This window comes from Sebastes fasciatus, chromosome 23 (assembly GCF_043250625.1).
Source record: "Sebastes fasciatus isolate fSebFas1 chromosome 23, fSebFas1.pri, whole genome shotgun sequence".
In the NCBI taxonomy this organism is placed as follows: Eukaryota; Metazoa; Chordata; class Actinopteri; order Perciformes; family Sebastidae; genus Sebastes; species Sebastes fasciatus.
In genome coordinates, this window is record NC_133817.1 from 16963391 (window position 1) to 16984633 (window position 21243).

Here is a 21243-nt window from a genome sequence, read left to right on the forward strand (position 1 = left end):
ATCAACATAAACAAATCGACTTTCCAGATCCTTGTGCTATTACTGAGTGGGTAGAAGACGTAAGCAACCATGCTTACAACTAGTACATTATCTGTGGTCGTGTACAGAATGTCTAATACCATGACACAGACTCAGAGTTTTGAGTTTATCGAGTTTTAAAATAGGCGCTACCAATGCAAGCATTTTCGATCGTGTCCTTGTCTGGTGAACATGTGTCATAGCTTGCAGCCATAAACGCCGCCAGTATTTTTGGTTTAATGAGCGGCCGTATTAATTGGTGACTTTCAGCCAAATGCCTCATACATCAGACCGGCAATAGGTCATCCAGAGTAGCCTCACATGACCACGCCCCCTTCTGGGGGGAAAACAATCCCGTGTCCCTCATAGACGATAACGGAGTAAACAGAAGAAGTTGAAACACGTCTCCAAACTTCTACTTTAAACAAACCGGTAATAGTAATAACGCTGTGACCAAGAGTTGCTGTGTAGTTGGTTGCACAAACAATAAATCCAAATACACTGATCTCCGATTTGTTCTCCTGTCGTGTCCTAAAAAAGACATAAAAGAGGGGCTTTATGGCTCCAAGCTATAGACCAGACCAGCATTACGTCATCGCCGAAGCTGCGCTCCATGTGGGGGAAAGAAACTCACTGTCACAGGAGAGAAAATGACAAAAAGCTGATGTGTAGTAGGATAACCCAGGGTTTCACACTGACAGTTGAGGCACATACGATAAGTGAATATTCACAGTACAGTCATACGTTAACGTTATAGCAGCATCAGACTGTTGTCTCCAACTAAATCTCAGCCTATAGATCAAACAGTTGGCTATTGACACGTCGGTTATTTACAGACAACAGATGAATGAGTACGAATTTGTCAAAATTACAATCCAAACATATGTCAAATTGCATTAAAGTCTATGGGATCTTTGGTTTTCTTTCCCCAAAAAGGGGGAAGTACCTGTATGTGTCGGTCTGATGTCATTCATCTCATTTAACCGAAACACCTGTTGCTCTCAAACAGTTGTGATCCTGTCGTAATTCTGCAGAACTTAAGTCCGCTGTTGCAATATCAATTCTGACAACCGAACAAGCAACAACCAGACATTTTACTTAAAATGGGCGATGCTGCTGCATAAAAAGCACAAGACGATTAATAAATACTAACAAGTCCGACAGTAAAAATTCTGGACACAAAAGAATAAAACAAGACTAATCTTTTTTTTTAATCTAAAATGGGCTGCATCTCATTTGGTATTCCAGGTCCGCAAATTTTGACTCAGATTATCTCTTGTCTCCGTCGGCCTCTCCGTCTCCTCCTCTGCCTCTTCTTTCCCTCATAATACTGGCGTCCCCGGTGGGAAGTCGATTAGATCAAGCCTCTCTCTTTCCTGGTCTCCTTTCCGTCTCTGGTGCGGCGGCCACTGTAGCCACTTGTTAATTCTATAACAAGTTTCCCTCCTCTCGTCAACACATCCTTCACTCTCGCCGGCGGAGGTCATGTTGTCATGACATCATCTGGCTGCTCTATCTGACCCCTCTACGAACTCCGTCTGCTTCTTCCTCTCTTTCCCAGCTCTCTTTCTAAATCATTATGTCCGGTCAGTCTCTAGAGTACCAGGTCTATTACTGAGCCTGCGCCACAACAAAGTTTTCTGGCTGCAGTCTGGTCCCTCATACACAATCGCTCAAACTTTTCTTACATAATCTCTCCCTTGGCTAACCCGCAAACACACTTTGAATTAAAATAATCTAATGGTTGCTTTCCACCTTCGCTGAAGTCCAAGTTAACACCAGAGCTGTGTCAAGCATGGTTCAAACGTTGCAATGCGAGACTGATTCAAAGTCTAGGCTTGTTTTGTAAACAGTGTTGGAGACGGTTTGGAGGCCAAGTAAAACAGGGCTGCATCCAGGTCAGAGGATATGAAAGTGTAGGAGGAGGTAGATAAGCTGAAACTAATTACTATCTCGGCTGTGATGATGTTTAACCCAAAACCGTAAAATGGTAAACAGCTGATCAACTGATGTAACAGAACATGTATTTTTGTGAAATGGAGCGCCATTCGCCATCGTTTTGATCTTAGTCGACTAAGACGTCTTTTGCTGATTAGTAATTTTTTATGCTTTTTTCATTCTGAATGACTTATTTCAAAGAAAGTTATGAGCACATCTCTGGTAAAGGCGAGATTTAAAGTGGTGCTTTTGTATGATTCTTTGTGGAGAAACTCAAATATCTGTTGATTAAATCAACTAATTGATTAGTTGACAAAATCGTACGAGCGTTAGTCGACTAAGAATTTCTTTGTTCGAGGACAGCCCTACAACAGACAAAGAGCTAGCTTCAGCCTTGCTTAATTTTTACTATACCTTAACATTGCCTTGCTTAATAAAATCAGCTAGCGGTGTATTGGCAAGAATCTGGCGATGCAATGTGTGTAACGATACAGGGGTTACGATCCAATATATTGCGATACTGTAAGCAAAGCAATATATTGTGATTTTTTAAATCTAATTTTAGGAGAACTGTCATAGTATAAAGAACACACCACCACATGCATAAAATCTGATTTAAAAAAGTATGCAATCAGTTTTTTATGCAATCAGAACAGTGGGATCTGCATTTATCACAGTCCCTCTAATGTCCGACATCACAGCACTACTTTGAGAGAGAGCATACACTGAGAGGGCGCATCTCTTAGCGAATGAAATAAAGCATTGACCGAGTTAATCTCTGCGTGTAAACTATTACTTAAAAATTGATAGTGTTTTTGAGAATTGATAAAGTATTACAAAATATAATATCGCAATATTCTGTATTTTTTTTTTATGTTTCTTAGACCCCTAATGCTAGCTAGTATTTTACAAGTAGATTTAGTTAATTCTTCCATTTGTTAATTTTTGGGCTTAACCTTTAGGTATTTATTTACATCTATGAATCAAATTATTTACTATAAAACCCCGTATAATTAATGAATACTCCAGCTTTAACAGGCACAAATTTACACTATCTATCTACACTTAATCTACACTGTTCTACGGTCTCACTGTGTCTTTCTCACACAATCCACAGGAGTTACTATCCAAATCAAATGTTATATGCAACAATTCATCGGATGGATAAACGTTTTTCAAGATGTTAAAGCTCATTTCTTTGGCTGAAGGTGGAATTGGATAGGACAACTATCGTTTTCTTACTTTCCTTGCCTCTTTGTCATAGTATTCTTGTATGTATTACAATTCTATGTATTCTTTTCAGCTGAAAAGGATAATATTCTGTTGATAAATCATTCTAATACATTTATCAGTGAACTGCTTGGTGCCTTGGTTAAGAGCTCAGATCTGATACAATACTGGAGTGCATCAAAACCTGTTGAATAATTGTTATGATGGGAGTTATTATATCATCGAATAGAGCAGTTGAGATTAAATTTACTGAAGAATTCTCCATTTTGTAATACAAATGAATTACAGACCATTATTCTAATCATGCCCCTAAACATGCCATCTGTTAGCTAGTTTACATTACAGCGCATTGTTGTGGATGCTCTTGTGCAGCTATGAGTATACACATGAGCACAATGTGAGCACAGATTAATGTAAAATTAAAAAACTGCAATCTGTTCTTTTGCATTGCATTAATCTCTCGTAACTAAATTATTACTTAGTGACTAAACCGGAAAGACCAAATTACCTCACTGTCGAAGCACATCATGTATTGGCTGCTGGGCTGTACTTGCCCTGAGAAAATGGAGTGCTGTAATCTTCTATAATCCTTCGCACCACTGAAAATGCCTTCAGTCAGGCACTGAATACAAAACACTCACGCGCCGCCTGAGCGGCAGCGAAGCAACTTTGATACCTGCAGTCAAATTCTGCACACACACGGCTCATTATCGAGTACGAGTGAAGAAGTGCGTGGGTGATTTGTGTGTCATACTCCTGCGGAATAAAACTAAGCGAGGAGAATGAATGCACACACGTACACAAACACCAAAAGGACATTGCAAGCCGTTGCTAATTCCTCCCTTCTTTTCCTCTTGCACAGCTGTCCAGTCGTTTGCAACTGGAACAGAGGAGCAAACAACTGAGCAGGGAACATAAAGAGTGGAGGGATAAAAGACAGACTAACGCAGAGGGAGGGAGACACTAAAGAGAGGGAGAGCTGGAGAGGAAGAAAGGTGGAGGAAAAATGTGTGAGGGAAATCATTAATCTGCCTGTGTGTGTGTGTGTATATATCAGTGTGCATGCTCACATCTGTTTGTGTGTGTGTAGTAGACTGTATGTCTACTTCCCAAGGTCACTGCTGAAAGCTAGGAGGGAGGGGGAAAAATTAACAAGACCAGTGGACAATGACGTTAGCCCTGCAAGGAACACTACTCTTAAAGGGACAGCTCAGTTAGGACACAGGTTTGCAGGGTAAAACTCAGTTAAGACAATGGACAATTTCAACGTTTAACTCATTCATTATCTTTGGTTTCATTTACTCAGACACATGCCGAGATCAAAGATGTGTTTGTTGAAGCAGAGCTGGCCAAAACAGAAACAAACACGCAGAATAACATTATGAATATTTCATAATTATTAGGGGGAAAAAATAACCAGAAGGAGAGCGTTAGAGAGCATAAACTGCTCTACCCCCTGTAGTATCACACACACACTACAGCTACACTGGTAGCTGGTGTGGCAAGCACTCACATTGAAAAAGAGCAGGCAGTATCTCAATAGAAAGCCACTCAGGAGGTTTGAGGCAACAAAAGGCTTTTCATTAGTGAACTATAGACGGCGGGACAGCTCTAAATGAAGAGGTCTAGCTGTGTCGCCGTCCTCAGAGACAATCCAGACAGACGCCAGCAGCAAAAACACACATTTCTTGTTCTTCCGGTTGTCCTCAAAAGGTTGTGCAGTATGATGAGGAGTGGGAGAAGGGAGAAGAAAAACACCTTTTTGTGTTGGTTTTGACTCAAGCGAGGAGTCATCTCTCACCACTTCTTGTTTTCACACCTTTTGTGTCACTTTCCTATTCTGATATCAACCTTATTTTTCATCTTTTTCAGTTTGTTTTCTTACGTAGCCCTTTGCTCTCTCCCCACCTTTCCCCTCTTGCGTCTTTGTCGACTTCCCTCGGGTTTTCACCCTCTAATATGTTGCCCTCTTGCTCTCGCTTCAACTTTGCTTTGTGAAGTGAGAGCAGTCCCCCCACCTGCGCACTGCACACAACTCTGTCCGCCGTCGTTGTTAATGTTGACATTTACTCGGAGAAATCAGACATCTGTGTGAATGCCAAAAGCTGTTTAATGCTGGACAGATTGAGGCAGATGCTCAAACCAGATGGTTGAAGCCTCGACAATACAACTTTTTCATCTGCATACAGCAGTCTTCCCGTCTTTTCCTTCAATCGATCTTGTTCCCTCCCTCGACATCCCTTCATCCTCTCCCTCGACTTACTGTATCAACATTTTTTCCTTCCTTCCGTTCTCCTTCTTATATCATTTCTATCAGTCTTCCTTCTTCATTAACAAACACAAAACTGCACATAAATGCTTCTTAAATGCAGTATATGTGTGCCGTAAAAAGTATAATATTATTCACCGCAATATCTTTCTTGATCTTTGCTCACATGTACAAAATACTGACCCAGAGATCAAGATGAGATCAACATGTCCCATTTTAAACAGAAATTAAGGTGTGTACGCATGTGTGTGCACTTGTCTGTGCATGTAGAACACTTTTCATTTGTTAATTTGTAGAAAACGTCAGAGAAGTGATTAGTGGGCCTCCACCTCTTCCTGTGTGTGTGCCTGCATGTGTAAGAATGTCTTAGAACAAAAGAAATGCTGCGTAGACCAAGTTGCAGATATGTATTTGTGTCATTATTTCCCGTTTCACTTCACCTACAGTGTGTGCTCTCTATCATATGACCTCAAAATACACTTACTGCATCTTGTGACTTCATCAGAACAGGAAGTTTTGGTACTTTCTATGGCCACAAAAGCAACTATCTAGACAGTGTCTCAACAGGTCCTGCGTTCATGGACGGTTGTGATACTGATATTCAGCCAAATAGATTATATACAGAGGACAGAAAGTAAGAGGCTTGGAAGCACTCCGCCTTGCTATTTTGGACTTCAGACCTTATTTTTGATACTTTTCATGTCTGAAAGCTCACCATCTGCTCTGTGCTCGCTGTGTCTACCGCTCCAGAACTGAACAACCAAAAACGAAAACTGTGTAAATCCGTTTTTCAGATGAGCAATATGTCAGTTCAGTTATAGCAGCATTGTGTACATCTGTCCCACCAGCGTCCCACCCCACACACCTATTCTCCCTGTGTGTGTTTGTGTCTGACTGACCTGAGAGTAGAAATTAACCATGGTGGTGGTTTCTATGTCCTTCTTTCCCAGTATTTCCATTTTGACTGGAGCTGATGGGAACTTGGTTGAGAAGTAGTCCAGGAAGTCGGGAAGGTAGCCGGCTTCTCCGTGGATGATTCCCATGACGTAATGAGCTGCCTGGAAAACAAGGACAGTAAAGAAATCTAAATATTAGATTAGAGTTGGAAAAAAACGACCTAAAAATTAAACAAATTCTACGAGGTTAAAAGGATAGTTCGGATGTTTTGAAGTGGGGTTGTATGAGGTACTTATCCATAGTCGGTGTATTACCTACAGTAGATGACCGTCGGCATGCCTCCAGTTTGTTGAAACAGACAGGAGTTACTGCTGTGGACGGGCTGTCAGCAAAACATATTTTAACCACCTAAAAGAAAGGCCCACCTAAAAAAATCTATACCAGTTTAAGTGCACGCTATTTTTAGATTACATTGCTTTACTCCAGTGTGGTAACTCCTGTCTGTTTCTCCAAACTGGGGGCGTGCTGACCGTCATCTACTGTAGGTAATACACTGACTATGGATAAGTACCTCATACAACCCCACTTCAAAACCCCCAAACTATCTGTTTAAAGTGCTCCATTCATTTTCAGCATGTCCAACACCCATGGATCGATCTGATCAATATCTCTGCCATACCTGGGAGGAGTCCTCGCTGAAAGCCAAGGTGACAAACTCCTGGGCAAATCTCTGCCTCTGGTCCGTGGAGAGAGAGGAGAGCTGGGACGTGTAGGCGTGGGCCACCAGGGCCCCTCCGTTAGGCTGGTTCTCTATGTGGATGTACTGGGCAAACTCCAGGCCCGCCATGCCGGGGTAGGTGCACTGCGGCTGGTGTTTGGTTTGGGAAGGTTGCTTCATGGAGGATGACGGAGGGTTCAGAGAGTTCAGGAGGGCGCAGTTAAAGAGGGATTTGGGGGCGATATGAGGAGCGGAAGGTAAGAGATGTGCAGTTTTGTTGTTGGGTGGAGGGTAAACGGGTAGAGGGGACTTGAACGGAGACAGGGAGGAGTTTTGAGTGGGATCAGAGGATGAGGAGGCAGGAGGTGGAGAGGACGAAGGGAGGAGAAGCAGGCCAGCGCAAACGGTTTGGCTGGAGCGGTGGTACATCTTCACTCGTTTGTGCTTCTCCCCCTCTTTGTGTTTCTTCTTCTTTTTCTTCTTCACTTTTTTGATTTGCAGCTCCTCCGAGTTGATCTTGGCTTTCTCTTTTTCATCTGGACAGAGTGACAGAGAGAGAGAGAGAGAGGAGGGAAGGACTTTATTATTTAGAGAGAAGAGACTTTTTACAGGAGAAGACATTCTTAAAAGATCCACACAAAAATATGAAAAAAAATCAAATTTTGAAAAGGCTTAAAAAGGGAGTAGGGAGACACATCATTCATGTAAGCTTTGTAGAAATAAAAATCTATTCAAGTCTGCTGTGTGATGGATCAACAAACCAATCCTCAACCCTTTTCATTCCCCTGCTGTAAGAAGACAATTTTCACTGTACTTTACAGTGAATCAGGTCCTCTTGAAATGACGAAAGCTCAGAAAAAAACTTCCAGTAAAATAAGGTGTGGAGAAAAATAGGGAAAATTGTAAATGAGGTGCTGATTATGCTCAGCCAAAACAGGTAAAAAAAAAAGAAACAATACCCAGTAAATATTGTTATATTATTTACTGTCTCTGATTTTAATGATCAAAACAAACTGCTACCTGATAAATTCCCTATTTAAAAAACAATAACACAAAAAAATAATGAGTCCTAACTATTTTAAGTAAGTGTAGACAGATGACTCATAGCTTCTCCCAGATGGTGTGCGTCTCCTGGGGTGCATGCAGAAAATAAATTTGCAGAGCCCTGATATGGCATCCCTTGAGAAAAAGCAGATATGACTAAGCCAGGAAACGAGCTTTCGAGTGGCATATCTGAGCGGAGATAATACCGTACATGGTGGACCGACCGTGTCTTGGACGCCTGAGGCGGGACAGAGTGGAACATGCAGATTTATGCACAGTGCTACTGTACGTGTGTGTGTGTGTGTGTGTGTGTGTTTTATTTGGGAACATGTTGCTGCCTGGCTGGTTCATTCTTACCCAGCAGCGGTTGTGTAAACAAGTGGACATGTAAACAGTTACTGTATATGTGCATGTGAGTCACTTAGACAGCTGCTGCCTCAGCATTATTCAAATATCAGTTATCATCTCATTCACACACACACACACACACACACACCGTCAGTCTAGTTTGTAACCCACACACGTTCAACGCCAGATAAGGCAGGAATGAACGACAGACTGAAAAAGAGCAGAGAGAGAGAGGGTAACATAATGTGAGCAATAAAGAGAGCAACAGCAAGTTGGTATTTGCAGTACAATACCTAAAGCTACTAATCCAAAAGCTCTTTAACCCACAAGTCACCCCTCCCCCAATTCTCTCTCTACACACACACGTTTATTCACACACCTCAAACTTCCTCAATCCACAGAAGAGCAGCGAGATATGGAGAGAAAATATGTGATGTGTGATAAATTTGTTGGGTATTACAATGGTGATAAGAAATGTAATAAACAGATATAATATAAAGATGCAAGTCTCACGGCTTGTGCAAACTTCAAATATAGATACCGAGAATAAATCCTGTTTTTTTCCCCCTCAAACTTATGTTCAGATTACAATAATAACACTATTCTATTTATCCAATATTCAATCATATTCTGCTCTGGTACACAGACCAAAAGCACTATTAAAAGGTACAAAATACAGAAGTAGTCAACGTTTTATAAGGCAACTACTTCTCAACTATGTTAAACATTTATGTGAGTGTGTTGTGTGCCTGCAGCTGCTTCATAATGAAAGCCTTCCAGCTACGGCTCTTTCGTGGCTAATTGATTCCAGGTAGATGAAAGACTTTTACAGTGAAGCTCATGTGTACAATGCAAACAACATATATACTGTCTTATGTTTTACATACTCTTGCTTAGGGCTGCACCCTCTTACTCGATTAGTTGACTAATCTGTTGTTTCGGTCTTAGTCTTTTTATGCTTTTTTTTCATGCTGAATGACTTATTTCCAAGAAACTTATGAGCACATCTCTGGTAAACACCAGATTTAAAGTGGTAAACTCAGTTTCACAGATCTGTCGATTAAATCAACTAATCGATTAAGAATTTCTTTGGTCGAGGACAGCCCTATTCTTATTATATGTTTTATGTTATAAAAAGTAAATCTGCAACTAACAATTATCTTTTTATATTGATTAATCCGCCAGTTATTCGGTCGACAGAATGTCCAAGAAAAGCCCAAACTGACATCTTTAAATGTCTTATTTTGTTTGAACAACAGTCTAAAATTTAACAATGTTAAATTCACGATGATATAAAACATGTTCCTCACATTTTAAAAGCTAGAACCAGTACATTTTTTTGTCATTTTTACTTTAAAAACTGACTTAAAGGTGCAGTGTGTAGGATCCAGCAACATCTAGCTGTGAGGTTGCAGATTGCAACCAACTGAAACTTGTACCGTGTGCCAGGCCCGTAGGAGAACTACAGCGGCCGTTGTGAAAATGTGAAAGGCCCTCTCTAGAGCAAGTGTTTGGTTTGTCCGTTCTGGGCTACAGTAGAAACATGGCAGAATCCGTGAAGAAGACCTGCTCCATATATAGCTCATACTAAGGTAACGAAAACACAACGGCTCAGGTGATTATACACTAAAGAAAACATACTTATTAATATTATTTTCCATTTCTGCCAATAGATCCCTCTAAATATTACACACTTTTCCTTTAAGTGATTAATCAAAATTCAAAAAATTGTTCATGTGAAGTTTTTATTGATCAACTACTAAACTACTGACTATTTCTGCTCTGATCAAGAGCCATGACACCTGTCATGAATCCCTCCTTGTTCAATCACTGTCAGCTGCTCTAAAAAAAAAGTTATAATTTACTTCATCGAGGTTCAACACATTGAAAAAAATGTCCACAATTATGTTTGATTTTCCTCTAACAATAAAAAAAAACGTGTGTACAAACTGGGATCTCCCTCTTTTGCTTACACACAAACACACACATTTGTTCGAGAGTGAACCACTTGGCGAGGCGGTCACGATCAGTTTAAGGTCAGAGAAGTTCCCAGTCAAATAAATAAACACACACACACACAGCGGGCCACACAAACAAACAGCCTCAGTGGTAATAAAGCAGCCTTGCTGTCAGAACAGCTGCTTGCTGCTTATTGATTTCCTATATACGTTTCCTCTGGGCGCACCTCTCTCTCTGTCGTCCTTTCCAATTGTAAACTTAACACTCTCTCACTGATTGAATTTCTAACTTCCCCTCTCTTGACTCCATCACTCCCAACATTTGCAAACTTAACACTCGCTGATTAAATGCCTCGCTCACTATTACTGAAAACCCACTCTCTGGTGGCTCCTCGTCTCCCTCTGGACTCAGATTCCCACCATGTATCCCAGCGTGCCTCTATCATCGTATACACACATGATTAAATACGAGCCTCTCTGGCGGGATGACTGCAGACTTAATAACACACACTGACTCTTTTTATCAGCCTCTCCCTTCCTCTTAATTCACCTCTCCGCTTCTTACACTCGTACGGAGAAGATGAGCCAACATTAAAAGGGCGCCTGCCCACCTCACAGAAAGTATGAAGGTTGAAAGAGTGAGCTGTAATTTCCATCTGCAGACAGATACTAGCTGTGGTATGTGTGGCCAAAGCCTTACTAAGTCCTTCAAATGTCACAGTGTGGTCAGAGCATACCGGCACAGAGACACTGCGAGCCTGACTGAAGCTTTAGAACAAATCTAATCCATCTGAATAAGAGTGGTGAGTCCATGTATACATGTCAGTGTGTGTGAATGTCTGTTTAAAAAGGTAAAGTCAAGTACAGAGAGAGAGAGAGGGACATTACGTAACAGCGCTCCGCAAATAATTCACTACTGTCGAAAGGTAAACAATGAAACTCGACACCACATTCATAAAGTGCAGACATGAACACACAACAGAGCCCGACTGATACACACCTGTAGGCTGTAACGGTGGCCTGTCACATATCTGTTTGTGTACATTTGGCAGCTACGCACACTGAAATTATAGTCCATAAATGTTTTATATGGTACATTTGTATGCATTTTGACCTGTATTTTCTTAATTCAAGGTTTGAAAATCTATAATGTGTTTTTATTTGTAGTTCATCTACGGTTTAACTCAGTGGTTCCCAAACCTTTTCATGTCAAGGACCTCTAAATTGGTACAAATTAGACCATCGGACCCCATCTGAGAGGATTTTTTTCTTTTAGATGTTTTATTACAGAAAGTGTATGAAACCCATGACCGAAATAGTCACACATTCTGTCATTGTGTTGGAATTATAGTGAAAATAAATTATTCTCCTTTTTGCTGGGGACCGCTTCATTATCATATACAATAGTGTTTAGTGAAGTTGTTCAACAGTAAAGTGTCCTGCCTCTTTAACAATTTCTTTTAAAGAGGTTCATTGCCAAAAATATTTACGTTAAGCATAATATTACAACGTAAAATGTAATATTGACCAACTTTTTGTGGATATTGGTCTCAACAATCCCATATTAGTCATACAGTAAAGAATTATAAAGACAATTACGTTTAGGATTGCAACTAACAGTTGTTGGTTATTTTTCTCGTATTATAAATTATTCATTTAGAGTATTTAATGCCAGAAAATAGTGAACAAATGCAATCACAATTACCCAGAGACAAAGTTGATGTCTTCAAATAGTTTTTGTCCAACTAACAGTCCAAATCAAATAAAGGATTCAATCTGCAATATTTTCTTTTTAATGGAAAAAAAGATAATTCTCACATTTGCAAAGCTGGGACAGCAAATGTTCGATAAATAACTTTAATAGTTAATAATCAAAATGATTCTGTCTATCAACTAATCGATCAACTGACTCACCATTAAAGCACTGACTATGGCTTGCTCTCTGTTAAGAGTGTTTTCCTAATGTTATTCATACATTTAGTTTGGTAAGAATCACATTAAGAATACATTCCTGAACTAAAGTGAGAGACAGAGAGAGACGGAGTGGCACTAGACACAAGACCTCGGCTTGTTTCTCAGCTTCTCCTGTTACAATCCTACCGTAGCTACCAGATGCACAATCAGCCTGCACACATAAACACACACACACACACAGGTCAGATGAAATAACCCCAAAGCACAAATTCTCCATGTGAGGAGCAACACAGTGCAAAGGTACCCTGAGAAAAAATAAAATATTCATAACTACGGCCACACTGTGCTTTGTATGTTACAAAGATGATGATGATGATGTACTGTACAGCAGCAAGTGAAAGTGGGCCAAATGCTGGGGTACAACTGGATGCACTTGTACATCATTTATGAATCAACTCAGCGCAACATTTGTGATGCATTTTTACCTGCAACTAACTGGACTGAATTACATAAATGCTTCCAGTGTCTGGTGCTAATAGCTGCTTTCTGAGAGACTTACACATATTATACAAACAATTGTGTTTATATTGTATTTTAATATTGTACTGTAGATACCAGGGTTTCTGCCAGTGTTGACCGGGTTCAATTTAAGACGTTTTTAATACCTCATAGAATGCAGTTAAATACCTGTTTCACAATCATACTGGCTAAAATATTAAAGTATGATGGAAATCCAGTAGGAATTATGTATTATTACGCTACATTTTTCTCAGTATTTCCTAGCAGTAAATCACAATAATTCCTAATGATATAATTCATTAAATGTATGCAACCTGGATCCAGATAAGTGGCATAAAATGGATAATGGATTAATCGCACATTTTTTAATCTGTTCAAATTGTAGCTTAATGGGAGATTTGTCAAGTATCTAATGCAGAAACAACTGAGCAACTCCATCCGCTGGGGAAGGCCACAACATTTTAAATATCACTGTAAATGGAATACTTTTTGGTTTTGGACTGCTGGTTGGACATAAAAATCAATTTGAAGACATCCCCATAGTCTCTGGGAAATCATAATGGGCCTTTTATGACTACTTTCTAACATTTTATGGACCAAACGATTAACTGGAAAAAGAATCTTTCAGCCCTGCATAAATCACTTGGTTTGCATTAATGTGTGTGTTTTTCCACCAACCTTTAATCGGCTGCTTGACTTCTCCGTTCTCCCTCTTGATCTCGTTTATCACTTTGTGCTTCTTCTTCTCCTTCTCTCGGTCTCTGACCTTCTTCTTCTCCCTCTCCTCTCGGTCTCTCTCCTTCGCCTTGTCCTTGTTAGAGTGCTCTGTGGATAGCAGAGAGGAGAGATTCAGGTCTCCATGGTAGAAACACATTAGCGTTAGCGCCCAGATTTACTCACTACACACATACTACACTCCATTCACTTCGATTTTTTCCCTCTAACCCCTTAACTAAACTCTTGCCAAGTGCTTCACCTTGGCCATCACCCCTTTCTTAATCTTGTTGGTCTTCCTCCTACAAAATGTTTGGCTCTTCCTTCCCTGCTGCAACAAATCCATCTCTCCACCAAGCCTCTACTCTTATCTCCTCAGCACTGTAATGACCTTCCAATTCCCTTTAAGACTGCAGCAGTCACTCTGCAACTTCACACATAACCTTAAAGCTAAATCTCATCAATATATAACTCACGTTTCTTCCCCCCCATCTCATGTTCTCTGCCTCTGCCAGCTTCAATATGCCCTGGTCTTAACAGTCCTAAAATCCTCCCTTTGCTTTTTGACTCATTTTATTTCCTTTTCCAGCGTTTCTCCATTTGACAGAATCATTACGGTGTTGAGGGAATATTACAGATCAAGGAGTGCACTCTAATGTTGCACTCACTGCAAATCGCTCTGGATGAGAGCACCAGTTTAAAATGTAAATATCACGCACCTCTTCGGTGCTGTCTGAGAGGTGTGTTTAAGTGTGGCTGGGTGTAAATCAGCATCTCTCGCCTCCAGCAGAGCTAAGAAAAACCTCACCTTTCTTAAAATAATTTAAATTTTATCATATCTTTTATACATCTCCTCCTTTGATTCTTTATTTCCTTTCATTTCCCCCATAAAGAAATAAAAAAAAAAAAAATCCTTTATTTTTTTTTTCAGTTTGCTGATTCTTTCTTTCTTTTCTTTTCCAAAGAACTTTTTTTCTTTGAACTCAGTCAGATCCGCCTTTTAAAAGGAAGCTGTGTTTTCAGACTGTTCACTCTCCTGTGGACGTGGGGAAAGGGAACACAGTGGGGTTGGACTCGCTGTTTGCAGGATCAAAAGGAGAAAAATGCTTTGAAAGTAAAAAAAGGCTTATAGGAGCAGTGGGAGAATTAGAGGTAAATCGATACACTCTTTTTCAATGATTATATTTAAGAAATGCCTTGGCGTTTTTTTGAAGTTTAGTGAGTCGTTTTTCTTTGCTGCTTAACATGCAGGTAGTCATTATCCTTCATAGCCTGTGGTTAATAGGGGGAACGCCAAGAATGTTAACAAACTGTTTTAAGAACTCTGCAAAATAAATGCTGTTAAATTACCAGACACTGTACGCTGCCTGGTGGAGAAAAAACAGCATATTTCAAAACATCAATTTAGCTCCACAGGAAGCTGCCTACAAAGGAAATCTCACTCAGATCTACTGCCAGATTTATAAAAACATGTCAGACCATGCCATGCCAACACTCAGAAACATTTAATTTAGGGGCAACGGGGGGAAAATTAGCCCAGGTTACGCTGGAGAACATGGTGATTTATCACAGCTTGAGAGAAAGGAGACCATCCCATGGTTTGAGTCACAACTGGTCAGTTACTAAATTGTAAAATAATGTTGATTTTGTCGGGGCAACACAGCGCATAACTAGAGGTGTAAAATTAATCAGAAATTAGTGGGATTCACGCAGGTGAATTTGTTTTCTGACTTTCTTGCAGCGGCAGGTTTTGAAGGGGAACCCAGCAGGTGGCTTTCGCTATTTGGATGATCACAGGAGAGAAAACACTTTGAAAGACGGAGGACCAGAGGCAGACAGTTTGTTAACTTCAACGACGCCAGTCCCCGCTGCTATCGAACCTTTTAGAGCTGGGGAGGAAAATCCTAAATTCAGAAAGTCAACGGGGGAGCCACATTTTAATGTTTGTTTTATTAAATGTAAATTCTACTTTTAACTTGATTGATTTAATGTATTACATTTAACCTGTGTTAACCTTGAACAGCACAGTTAAATTGCTGTAGCCCAGCCAGGTGTGAGTTTGTGTTAGCAATGTGAAAAGACTGGTGACCAGTCTGGGGGTGTCCCTTGTCTCTCGCCAAATGCATGCTGGGATACACTCCAGCCCCCCTCCCGCTCCCCGTGACACTGAACAGGATAACCTGATCGAAAAATAAATGAAAGAATTCTATTAAATTTGCAAACGTTATAACCATACAAATGTTTCAAAGCACAAAAGTATAATAGGACCTCTTTAAAGGTGAAAACTGTTACATTCAAAGCATACTGTGACATGTCACTTAGCAGACATTAAACCAAAGCTGATATATTGTGAGATCTTTTCAGATCAGTGTTGTTGGACTCACTACAGGTAAACCTGCCCACTAGGAAAAATCCTGCTACTCCAGATGGTCAGCCCACCCCTGCTGTTGTGGCAAATCCATGCTTCACCATTCAAGCTGATCGCTAAATGATTTAGCAATCGGTTCATACACTCTTTGTCATTATATTGAACTGCTTAACTGCTGTTAAGTGTCATGTAATTTTTGGGACTGAACAAATGACCCAGCAGACAGTAACTTAATTGGGTGCTGATTGCAGCCAGGCTTCATTTTCTCTCCCATTTCCCCCCCTCGCTAGACACGGCCACAGACGAGTAGTCCCAGACACGGTCAGGGATTCAGACGGCGTGGTGCATTTACAGGCACGCAAAACACCTAATTAATTACTGCAATTCAGACATGAGTCACTACAACACTACTTCCCCAACAACCCAGGTTTATACGACTTGTTCAATGGTGAGAAAGATGTCCAGAACAATGCACGGCAACCCTGGAAACTAGAATAATCAGAAAATAGATGGATTTCATGATCACCGTTTTGTAAGTTGATGTGTTTAAAGAGTTCATGGAAGCTCCTATTAATTCAAATTATAGTTATAAGCACAGAAGTCACAAAAACAAACCAATAGCCATATTACTCTTTTTAAAAACAAGCTTTTGCATAAGTGCTAATCTGACATAGTATGTGCCAGATCATACATGAGAAGGATAATCTTTAGGAGAGCTGTATTTAGTTATAATTATAATTTCAAACTGCATGTAAATATGTTGGGTGTCAACAACAGGTCAACTTGGTCTCAGTGAGGATTAAACCTCACTGACCTTTGAGTTAAACAACAATGTATTTCACGCTAGATCAGCCTGCCTGCTGCAGCAATGTTTGCTTGTTAATGATCACTGCACTTAGACTCATGTCTCTTATTTCAAGACCAAATGTAACCAGGAGTCGCTGCTCCCTGGCAGTCGCCTTGAGCCTCTCTCCAACAGCAAACCCTACACTAATAATATTACTGGGATGATGTGATACTCTTCTGATCCCTGTAGGAAAATTCTTCCCTTGCAGGAAGGTCAGAGCACAGTCGGCTTCAGAGCAGAGCAGCGTCCTCCTGTTGAACAGCAGGCTGTCTAACAGGTGGGCAAGCACAAACATTTTTTTAAACACGATTAAACTTGTGGGTTTTTTCAGTATCACCTTAAGCCTATGCCGACTGCAGCTGTGTCACGGAGTCAAGGAGGAACACTGACACACTGTTACCAGCTTTTACAGGAAGGTGCAGCTCAACGGAGCATTTTAATCCTTGAAACATTTTGCTCAGGATTAACATGCGATTTCCAGCAACACTCTTCTGCACATTCATATACTTGTTCCTTGTCTTCAAATCGGAAGCTACTCAATTATAGTTACAGTCTCCCAACAGCTGGCCATTGAGCAGCTCACCATAGCAATTACTAGGGCTATCACGACACTTGCAGATTCGATATGTATTCGATTGCGATTTTTGTTAACTTTTTTAACACTAGACCATGGGAAAAAGTTGAATCATACACCTCTTGAGACTTTTATTTTGAAAATATCTAAATTAATACAGTAAAATATTTGATTTTCAGCCTGTATGTAGTCAGAGATGTCCTAAAATCAAATATATCAGTAATTGTCAGCAATTATTTAATAGGTTTTTTCCAGCAAACCCAAAAATTAAAGAATAAAGACATTCTCCTCACAAATCAGTGGTATTTTCTTTTTAATTTATAAGGGACATGTAATGTTTTATAGTTCTGGTGAATATAATCCAATCAATCTTATTTCCATATATGTATTTTATATATACAGTTCCCTTTGTTAACACCTTATTTTGAAAACCTGACGTAGTCACGTGTATACTTCCGCTAACTTCGCCAGGTCCGTCGCTAGCTCTCTTTGGATTTAAAATGTGAGGGTGAGGGTTGAATCCATGCCGCCACTCCAACGTTTTCTACTTTCTCGTTTTGGCTCGCTGCAGTTTGTCTTAGTTTTTGCCGAATACGGAATGCTACAACAATAAAAGTGGTAACTTCCTTCTACCTTTGCATGATTCAAATGAAGCAAATACATTCATTCTGGCATTAAAAAATCAAAAAACATTTAAAAAAAAAAACACGATACATAGGTGAATCGTTTTTTCCACACCTCTAGCAATTACAGGTTCAGTATTTTGCTCAAGAGCACCTCAGTGTGACTGTTGACAGTGCTATTAGTTGTTATTTATGGCTGCATCTATATTTTCCCAGTTAGGTTCAGAGATGAAAATGTTGCAACCTAAATAACATTGCCGAATGTTTTTAAAATATTCTCAACACGTCAGCATACAGTATTAACAGTTTTAAAATGCACAAAATCAAACTATACTAATTGACTTTTTTTCTTATGATTGCTAAAAAAAATGCTGAAAAAACAAAAAATCATTACTGAGTTAAAAGACATGGTTTATTTGACATTCCCCTTATATTTTTAAATCCCACTTTTGTGTCCTGATACTGTGTAAACACTAACACCAGCCTCTGTCTGTTTGGAAATCCCTATAAAGCGTGCCAGCACATCCAACACAGCCTGTTTACAAGACTGTGTTTCTGATGGTGTGGGTTAGGAGATACGGGCCAACAACATCACGTCTCGTTCTGGTGTTCTCGCTGACTGCAGTGGCTGTTCAAAGCATGTCATGACCTCTTAAACTACCCAACCGGAAAAGGGTGACATCATGCACTCACACACATTTGCATGTGTCCACTCTGTACCCCCCGCTAGTGTCCAAAACACTAGCACACAAATGATGTTTACACACAGCAAATGCTGAGATTTCAAGACACTGCTTTGGTGTGACGATGACATAACCCACCAAAACACAGAAAATAAAAAAGGCAAAAAAGGCCTACTAATGAGACGAAAAAAAATCTGTCTGTCTTATAAAATAATGTGACATCCTGGAACATAGGGCTGGGCAATATGATGATATATATTGTCAAAACAATATAAAATGTCTATTGTATATATTTTTCTATATCATTTCTATCGCAATATGGGCTAGGTCTATATTATTTATTTTTTCTCTATAATTTCCCCCTAAAACTGCTATGTTCATTTTACACTCAAGTTCTTAAAATGAGAAAGTACTCAGTACTTTTCAGTTGTGAAGTATTTAATTCACACAGGAGTATGTCAAAATAGGCATTACAATGTGGCTATTTCATATAGACTATTTATTTATTGAATTACCACAAAACATGCTATATCGTGATATATATCACTATCGAGATATGAAATTACCTATATTGTGATAGAAGATTTTGGCCATATCGCCCAGCCCTACAAGAACATATTTGTCATTTTAATAAGATGTCAATTACAGTATGTCTATGATGTATTGAGCCACATATTTGTTGATTACATGCAGCATATTTAATGTAAAATATATATTAGGGCTGTCCCGAAAACCATTTTTTTTGGGCTTCGAATCTTTGGTGAATAGTATTCAAAGGTATGTGAAGCTTTGGTGAGAAATAATCAAAGGTATTTCGACGCTTCGCCTCGAAGCAGGCTGACACGTTCTTCTGTCTGTCTCCAACTCCCCCTTTTCAGTGCCGCTGCCACACTACTGTAAACACACGCACATCTACACACAACAAACAGTGATATCCGTCTGAGAATAACTAATAATAATTAATGTTAAATATGATTTGTGGGATTATTTCATGGGTTATTATGGGATTTATACATTATTATAACACACTTGTATATATATAAAAAAAAAAAAAAAAAAGCAGTCTAATACTGATTTGGAGGTTGATTACCATGACAACGGTCGAAGCTAGAAGCATTCGGGTGTGCCCTAATATATATATATATATATGTATACACACATATATATATATATATATGTATACACACATATATATATATATATATATATAAATAAACTAAACCTAATGTGCACTTTATAAACGATTCTTTTCTCACACACTATGAACATTTTTAACATTAATATGATCATTCGTATAGCTGGATGTATGTTTGATTCTGAAAGCAATAATATAAATAATACATATATATATATATATAAATACACACATATATATGAAATAAAGCATTTATTTTATTTAACCTATATATATTATTTAGGCATTAAATATGTCTATAAAATATTTATAGTAACATAATGAAGTAATTAGACTATAATGTATTTTTAATTTATTGTATTTATAATGTATAAGGTATTTGGGATATTATAATATTGTAAATTGTTATTGTTTATTTTTTTAACGATTAAAAGCTGTCTTTTCTTGTTTTTGTAACTTATCTGTTATTTCTTTTTTATTCCCCTTTCACCCACATTAAATGGTATATAAATAAAAGGTGGTGTAAGTGTTAAAACCACTTAATGTAGTAGGAGTGGTTCAGTGACTCCAACATGCTCTGCCTGTTCAACATGGAGCAACAACAAGCGGTGGAGCTGTGTGTCTGTGTTTCCCATACACAGCCTGAGGTTACAGAGGGGGGCGTGGTGCTCCACCAAAACAACACTTACCACATAATGGCGGGCGGCTGTCATACTGTTATGACTGTCAGCAGCGTGCAGGTTTATACGTAGGAAGGAAATAAACACACATATATATATATATATACATACATATATATATATATATATATGTATGTATATATATATATATATATATATGCAGTAATGTTACAAAATAATAATAAATCATAATTTGTTACGCTGCAATAACAGATTATAGCTCTTTTATAACGTTTATAACATCTTAGATCGACTCGATTATATTACGTTGTATATAAAAACAACTTATATTTTGTCATTACGACGTAACGACGTAAGAATTCCGCAGCAGCAGAATGAGAGCAGCTGGTAACAAACGGCCAGGTCGCGCGACTCACTGCCCCTGGAAACGCTGGTGGAGCTCGAGAGTTCACTAACGGGTGAACGTTGGCAGCCATAAGCCCGCCGAAACATCCACTAAACCCGCAGAAACATCCACTAAACTGGGCTTTTATAGCCGCTCAACCCGATGTGAACCTCTTTTATAATGTTCAATAATAAGTAAAATGAGATATATACGGGTTCATACAGAACATTTAGGAGCGCATTTTGAGCAGTAGCTGGTTTAAAAAACGGGACAAATTAGGAGAGTCAGGGCTACATGTTCATATCCCCATGGTTACATCTTCATATCCCCATGGCTACATGTTCATATCCCCATGGTTACATGTTCATATCCCAATGGTTACATGTTCATATCCCCATGGTTACATGTTCATATTCTCAT

The 21243-nt window shown here is 39.2% G+C and overlaps 1 protein-coding gene across 1 annotated transcript in view; it reads right to left on the reverse strand.

Moving 5' to 3' along the window:
- The window catches only part of LOC141761709 (uncharacterized), a 40468-nt gene that overhangs the window by 17806 nt on the left and 1419 nt on the right, over nucleotides 1-21243 (reverse strand). Inside the window, exons 2-4 of the mRNA XM_074625271.1 lie at nucleotides 13532-13678; nucleotides 7032-7606; nucleotides 6355-6513 (exon numbers count right to left, since the gene is read on the reverse strand). Of these exons, the coding sequence (XP_074481372.1) occupies nucleotides 6355-6513; nucleotides 7032-7606; nucleotides 13532-13678 (881 nt within the window). The remainder of the gene's footprint in view (nucleotides 1-6354; nucleotides 6514-7031; nucleotides 7607-13531; nucleotides 13679-21243) is intronic.